This window comes from Ovis aries, chromosome 1 (genome assembly GCF_016772045.2).
Source record: "Ovis aries strain OAR_USU_Benz2616 breed Rambouillet chromosome 1, ARS-UI_Ramb_v3.0, whole genome shotgun sequence".
In the NCBI taxonomy this organism is placed as follows: domain Eukaryota; kingdom Metazoa; phylum Chordata; class Mammalia; order Artiodactyla; family Bovidae; genus Ovis; species Ovis aries.
The window spans coordinates 182,655,517-182,663,771 of NC_056054.1; the positions used below are offsets into that span (position 1 = coordinate 182,655,517).

An 8,255-nucleotide genomic window follows, 5' to 3' on the forward strand; every position below is an offset into this window, starting at 1 on the left:
AGAAAAGCCTTATGTAACTATCACATGTGCAAGCTGCACACACATTTCATGAAAATATCCTCATTGACTGTTATAAAAACCGATATCCCCTTATATTGCATTCTCTTCTACTTCTTTCTTTTTAAAAAATACAAGTTGTGACTCAGTAAGTTAACTTTATGATTCACTAAATGGTGTCAACCCACAATGTGAAAAACATTTCTAAATCTCTCCTTGGGTTAATCAAAATTATTACTGCATTGTGAATCTATATCCCATTGTGTAGCATCTCAAAGATTTGATTTTATTGAATTGAGCTTAGGCATTATACTTTTGGAATAGTTTGAGAGGCTTTATAGGAATAAACCTCATGAAATTTAGAACTTTATTCATTGTAGGCATTTTTTGAGAGTCTGGTACAAAGTCTCACACAATATCTCATTTATAAGAGCTCTTGTATGTTTAGATCTTACTTGTTCTTTTTTTTTTTTTTTTAATGGAATCTGTGGATCATTCGAGGCATCAAAATTAAAGGGTCTAACTTTCCTGAGAGAAAATAAGGTAGAAATTATATATGTTGTCCTTACCACTGTATTTATCTTATCATCTCATCATATTTTTCTGTACTTAATTCCCATTGTTCCAATTCACTTTCATATTTTCATGGTATCATTTATTTTTTTATGATTTTTAAAGAGATAGTATTGCTGCATGGTTCAAAATCCAATCGATTCAGAAGGGTGTATGGTCAAAAGTCTCCTTTTCATCTCTGTCCTGCAGCCATCCAGGTCTCTCTCAAATCAACTAATACAATCAATTTCTTGTGAATCTTCTCAAAGATCTATAATACCCCAAGAGGCATAAAGGTAAACTGACATGTCTTTTTATGATCTACCCACCTATCTAGCTAGCTGCTTCTCCTCTCCCAAATGTGTTCCCTATTTACATAGTTTGCTGAAGGCCATTCCATACCAGTATGTGGCCTCTTCAGTGTTCTCCATGGCTGAATGATGGCCCACTGTGGATGGAAATTATTGTTTAACCAATTTTCTACCATTGCATATTTGTTTTTAATGTAGTTACTAACAATGACAATTACAAAAAGCACTGCAAGGAGCCCATTTATATCATTTAGCATGTGTGTACATGTATTTTAAGTTAGACTCTTAGAAGTGGAATTTATGGCTGGTGGATAAGTGTGTTTGTGTTTTTGATAACTATTGTCAAACTGCTCTCCATTCAGACTGACCAATTTATGTTCCCAGTAGCACATATGATGATTTTGTATGTACTTCTGTAAAATCATTCCAAATCCTCTTTTAAAATTGACATGCCATTGATATCTAAGTACGTTATTAAAATGGGAATTAAATTTGGTTATAGGCACAGTAAGATTTAAAATTAGAGAAACTTCCCAGTCACTATATCTTATAGAGAAAGGAAGATATAAAATTAGTGGAAGATTTGGGAACTGCAAACATGAAAATTATTGTTTTAACTAAGAATGGATAAGTTCATTGGATGTGAAGATGGATAGGTGGATGGACAGGTGAATGCATGTGGATAGATAGATCAATACATTAATAGACTGATGGATTAATAGATTAATAAGTGATTCCGAGATTTTCCAGTTAGTGGTGAAGGAGAACAAGTCAGCAAAAGATGTATTTACAAGGAGGTGTTAATAAAATATGACAAGGAGTAGGGGAGTACACATATACCAGGTTAAGGAAAGAATTAAGATGGAGAAGAATCTGGGACTTCCAGAGTAGTCCAATGGTTAAGAGTGCAGTTCCAAGTCAGGGGGCAAGGGATGATCTCTGCTCAGAGAACTAGGATCCCACATGCCATGTAGTTTGACCAAAAAATAAAATTTTTTAAAAAAGGAGAAGAATCTAATGAAAAGAAAGGCTACAATGTCCAGAAATAGAGACAAAATCTCTGAGTGTGGCCAGGGTAGCAATACTAGTGATGAGAGCAAACCAAGGCAAAGAGAAGGGTGGAAGGCAGGTTTAAGGAAATCAAAAGGCAAGATTTCCAATGGATGCTGACTATAAATGCTGTGCTGACTTTCCAGGAATAGTCCATGTGATTCTGATTATTAAAAAGATGAAAAAGTTCCTTTCTCCAATGGAGAGAACCATATGACCAAACTATATTTTCTACATAATTAGAGTATAACTATCACACAACAAAGGAAGGATACAATATGTAAAGGCAAAGACTGCAACTGCTTTAGCCCTCACAGATATGCAACATAATTAGCACAGGCTTCCTTAAACATCTTGTATTCATCCAGCCAAACTATTTACGGAATGTGCCAGTTCCAAATATGAATAGGTTAATTAAATACTCTGCAGTATTTATAAATTCCAACCTGTGGTTAATATAGTTAAAAGACTGTTCACTAGCATGGAGGAATATCTCCCTAGCAATTTGTATCTAATATGCAATATTAACCAATGCACATTAAGATACTCATCAAAATAGAAAAAGATGAAAAAGAAGTTACTATTGTTGTAGTGTTTTCTACTTAACATTTTATTTTATTTTATTTTATTTTTTAAAGCTGAAACTATGGCTCTTTATTTTCACAGGGACAGTTCAAAGGAAATATCAATAGCTTTTGTTTAATGCAAAAAAAGAAAAAGAAAAAAGCACCACCCCTACACAAACACCCTCCTTGAGAACTTACATCTGTTATTAGAACCCTAAGCCTAGGGTTAGGGTTAGGGTTAGGGTTAAAGGATTCAGTTTAGAAGGGAAATACAATGCCGATTTCTCCAGATAGCAGTTATTAAAGAAGTTTGGGGGTAAGAATTTTAAAGCTAGCTTGGTGGGCTTATTTCCCAGGCTCAACGTGATTTGGAAGAGGTGTCACAGAGCTAGGTATAGGGTAATGGGACAGTGGTCACTGCCCAGAGCCTTGGAACGGATTTTACTGTCACACAATGCAGGCAACAGAGACTGAGATAACAAAAAATAATCAAGGCGCCAACCAACGTTTTTGGATCGCGCATTCATCATATAGGTCCAAAAGGTGTAGGCATAGGCCCTGTTGGGGTAGAGGTGCCGGAAGCTGTCAGTGAGGGGCGCAGCCTGCAGCAGTTCCCCGAAGCCCTGCCGCCCTTGTGGAGTGAAGCCAGCATTCTTTTTATTTCCCTTTGGGTTGCGAAGGTTAATTTCTTCATGAGCCACGTTGAGGTCCCCACATAGCACAAGGGGCTTGCGGGATGCCAAACCCTTCAGGAATTTGCGAAAGGCTTCATCCCAGCACTGGCGATACTCCAGGCGCACCAGACCTCGGCCTGCATTAGGCACATAGGCTGTCACCAGCACAGACGCCTCATATTCAGCCACAGTCACTTGGCCTTCCGGATCATGTTCTTCCTCACCGATGCCATAACAGACTTTGAGTGGGCACTGGCGGGAGAGGAGGCCCACGCCACTGTACCCTTCCTTGTCTGAAGGAGCTGACCAGTACTGATGGGATAATCCAGACAGTTCTTGAAGTTCAACTGGTAGTTCGTTCTCGGAACATTTGGTCTCTTGGAGGCACAGGATGTCTGGGGCTTCTTCCTTTACCCAATCTAAACCTTTCTTCTTAATCCAGGCTCGAAGCACATCCACATTCCACGAGCAGATCTTGAGTGTGGCTGATTTGCCACTGGGTGAGGTTTTCTGATCTGAGGGGTCTTCATACAGAACTGCGCCCTCTCCTACTGCCTCTTTTTCGTTCTTTTTCGCTCCTGCCTTACTCTTCTTTGCCTCTGGCTCAGTCTTGGGCTCTTCCGCGTCTTCAACCACCGCTCCCTTTTTCCCACGTTTCGGCATCACTGTAATGTATGCCCTTGTGCACCAGTTCCACTTCGCCCACTGAAGCAGTATTTTGATCGCGTTGCCTTTCATCTGACCTGCTTCGGCCCTGTCTGCCTCCTCCCTAAGCCAGCACAAAGAAAGCTCTACTTAACATTTTAAAATACTTTAAACACTGTATCCTTTCATCCTTTGAGAAGATTTTAGAGGATAAAGTGGTATGGAAGAAAAGTAAGTCCAAAGGAGACAAGAATTGTGGATGAATGAAGAGTAGGGTAACAAGAAGGAAAAATAATTGTCAGAAATGAGAAACAGAGAACATGGATAAATAGATAGGAAATAAGGAACTGAGAAGTCCAGCACTGAACGTCTAGAAAATTTACTCTGCAATAAAGGCCCTGAAACTGGCCTCAGTGTTACAGTATCTAGAGAAGGGCTTCCACTGCAGTGAGGAGGGGCAGGTGAGATCAACCAGGACTGACATACATCATAGAAAACACATATTAAGAGACTGCCTTGTCCAGAACTCTCATTTTATGAACTGGAAAACTGAAATCCAGGGAGGGGAAATTATTTGCCTTTGTCATTAGGCTATTTTGCAGGAAAACTGAAGTTTTTAGTTTCCTCACTCTAGACAACTTAAGCCAAAGTCAAGACCCAGTAAAGATCACACTCCTTCAGTTCAGTTCAGTCACTCGGTCATGTCCATCTCTTGCAACCCCACGGGCTGCAGCATCCAGGCTTCCCCGGCCATCACCAACTCCCAGAGCTTGCTCAAACCCATGTTCATGGAGTCAGTGGTGCCATCCAACCATCTCATCCTCTGTTGTCCCCTTCTCCTCCTGCCTTCAATCTTGCCCAGCATCAGGGTCTTTTCCAATAAGTCAGTTCTTCGTGTCATGTGGCCAGAGTATTGGAGTTTCAGCTTCAGCATCAGTCCTTCCAATGAATATTCAGGACTGATTTCCTTCGGGATTGACTGGTTTGATCTCCCTGCAGTCCACAGGACTCACAAGAGTCTTCTCCAACACCACAGCATCAATCAAAAGCATCAATTTTTCATTGCTCAGCTTTCTTTATAGTCCAACTCTTACATCCATACATGACTACTGGAAAAATGTTCCTACATTCCCAATGATCTTACTGAATACTTTCCAAGCAACATCCTCCTAGTCACACATTCAATGGTTCAAATATCTATGTAACCAAATAAGACCTCAGTGGATCCATAGAACAAGTCCTCTATCACTCTATCAACAGTGTAGAAAAGAAAACAAAGACCCCAGGAGTTGCTATGCTTAGCTAGACAGTGGTAAGTCTAACACATTATTACTCACCTGGGTCATAATACAATTGCTATCATTTATTTTCCAAAACTGATATGTGATGGGCTGTCTATCTAGAGTGAAGTGAAGTTGCTCAGTCCTGTCCAACTCTTTGTGACACCATGGACTGTGGCCTACCAGACTCCTCCATCCATGGAATTTTCCAGGGAAGAGTACTGGAGTGGGTTGCTATTTACTTCTCCAGAGGCTCTTCCTGACTCAGGGATTGAACCCAGGTCTCCCACATTGCAGGCAGGTGCTTTACTGCTTTACCGTCTGAGCCACCAGGGATACACACACACACACACACACACTCATTTTAATATTTAATCATACAGCACCTGTTATTTTTACATAGTTGTTCCAGATGAACAACTTCTATCTTCTCAACTACTTTGTTAAACTCCCAGGAGGCAGAAACCCTGTCTTACATGGTATTTTGTCGTCTTGTCCCATTAACACCTCAGGCTTGCCGTCACCATGTAAACTGTACCCACCTAAAGATTTGCAGACAGGTGGCTGTTTATCTCAATCCTTACTTGGGCATGATTCTAAGTGAAAATTAAACTATGTTTCAGAGGACTCTCAGGAGACTCTGCTATGGAGATGCCAATGCCGTTTCTACATTTAGAAGGCTCACTGACCAGCTAGATGCTCAGTTTGAAGAATGCCATTTGACAACTAGCTTTTATTCTAATTCAAATCTCCTTTTCATCACTCACGTTTCTTGAATTTGCTGTCAGTTTAAGCTGGCCCAAGAGAAGTGACTTTTACTATTTGCAGTTTCTCTGTTGTTTAATCAAATGGTGGGTGGAATCAAGGTTGGCTGCTCTAAAACTGCATCCAAGCAGGGACTCTTAGAGGGTGGAAATGTCAGCCTACCTACTGGGAGCTATTCCAAAGCCAGCTGGATCTGCCTCCAACACTCTTAATTACCATTTTGTATTTTAAATGTCTCAGTCAATGTGCCCTCTTTAAAAAAAAAAAGTAAAATAAATAAGTTCAGGTAAACACAAAGGCAAGGAGGCTCGGCAGAATGCAAGTTTCCCTAAACTTCACCTGGTGGAGAAAGCATAGGTAAAACGTTTCTTAGCATGTTTTTTTGAAGATGGTAGTCAACTGCTGAAATGCACAAAGTGATCTCTTCTTTCAAGGATTAATTACCACAAGTCATAGCTCAGCCCTCACCTATATTGCCAAGAGAGGCATTTAATTTTGGGTACCCAATGATTTGGAAATTACTCTGCAAATAAAACCCTATAATCCTAGGTGTTGCCAATGACTTCATCAAGGAACTTAAGCTAATTTGATAAAAGTGAGGAAATTTATGTCAGGCTGCACACAACTTTTTTCATTAGCACCCTGGTTCCAACTTCTCTCTTCCATTTTTCTTGTCTTTGGCCCCACCTTTTAAACCCAGTTTTTTTTTGTTCAACACCCATACTCTAGTAGTCAGTGAAGTTGCAAACATAGCTGTCAATGGAATACAACTGAATGGAGAATGGTGGTTGTGGTGGTTTAGTCGCTAAGTCGTGTCCGACTCCTGCGATCCCATGGACCGTAGCCTGTCAGGCTCCTCTGCCCATGGGATTCTCCAGGCAAGAATACTGGAGTGGGTTGCCATTGCCTTCTCCAGGGGATCTTCCCGACCCAGGAATTGAACCTGAGTCTCCTGCATTGCAGGCAGATGATTTACCAACTGAGCTATGAGGGAAGCCCCGAAGGGAGAATATTGTGCATTTATACCGCAGAAACGATCCCTTTGGATGTACAGTTCAAATAGACTCAAGATGAGGCTTCAGATTGTGTTGACATTTCTTTAACTTTCAGTTTATGGCAGCCATCTTCAAAACATAAATGGTAATCCTAGTAACACAGTATCATAGTAATTCACTGTTAGAAACTAAAAATCATATGTCTATATGTATGGGTTACACAATTCTTACTAGAATTTCCTATTCTATATTACACTGTAGACAAAATTTATTTAAGGCCAAAATTATTCAGATCACACTTTAAATGTAAAATCCCTATAATAACAACATTATAAACATTTTACTTCTTTGGGAAGTAGTGTAGCACCAGTGGGAGGTGGAAGGCACTAACTGTAATGGTATTAAATGTGTATTGTGCTTTATTCATTGAAAGATATTTACTATTTTCATCATACTCTTTATAAAATCCAGTGGGAAACAAGTTTTAAATGGAATTTATATCTGATATGATTTCAAAAGAAAATGCAATTTTCAGAGGAGACAAGGGTGGGATTATTTTTGATAACAAAAATATGTTATACACATATACATGTGTATATGGGTGTGTATTTCTGTATGTGTTTGCTAGTTTCACAAATAAGCTGAATACCCACTCTAAAAAGCACTTCCCTTCCCAATATATACTTTGGGAGATCATGATGTCTTTCCTTACTCATTTATGAAAGTTTTTTTTTTTTTTGAATGAGTCTATAAATGAATGGTGATAGAAAAAAGTCATTTTATTAATACTTTGTCAAACTTTGTTTCAGATGAAATATAAAACTGTTTAATTTGCCACAGTTAATCCCAAATGGTATCTAACTGTTCTTAAAAATAAAATCCACACTTGGCAGACAGAGTCACCACGTTTGATGACATGAACATAATGGGGACTGGAGTTTTATGGTATGACCTTAAGAGACCCTTCAACAATTATTTGAGCCTTGCCAAGATCACGAAAATAGGCATAGCATTTTCAAATATGATTGGATTGAAAGTGGAAAATTCTGAAAGATGAGAATACCAGATCACCTGACCTGTCTCTTGAGAAACCTGTATACAGGTCAGGAAGTAACAGTTAGAACTGGACATGGAACAACAGACTGCTTCCAAATAGGTAAAGGAGTACTTCAAGGCTCTATACTGTCACCCTGCTTATTTAAATTATATGCAGAGTTCATCACAAGAAACACTGGGCTGGAAGAAGCACAAGCTGGAATCAACATTGCCAGGAGAAATATCAATAACCTCAGATATGCAGATGACACCACCCTTATGGCAGAAAGTGAAGAAGAACTAAAGAGCCTCTTGATGAAAGTGAAAGAGGAGAGTGAAAAAGTTGGTTTAAATCTCAACATTCAGAAAACTAAGATCATGGCAT

General features: G+C 39.3%; 1 protein-coding gene across 1 annotated transcript; it reads right to left on the reverse strand.

The window, feature by feature from the left end:
• Positions 1-452: 452 nt before the first annotated feature.
• On the reverse strand, positions 453-3,874 carry LOC101117300 (DNA-(apurinic or apyrimidinic site) endonuclease-like). The gene has a single exon (XM_042231729.2). It carries the CDS (start codon positions 3,811-3,813, stop codon positions 2,857-2,859), a length of 957 nt encoding a protein of 318 aa, XP_042087663.1. The 5' UTR covers positions 3,814-3,874; the 3' UTR covers positions 453-2,856.
• Between the last annotated feature and the right edge of the window lie 4,381 nt (positions 3,875-8,255).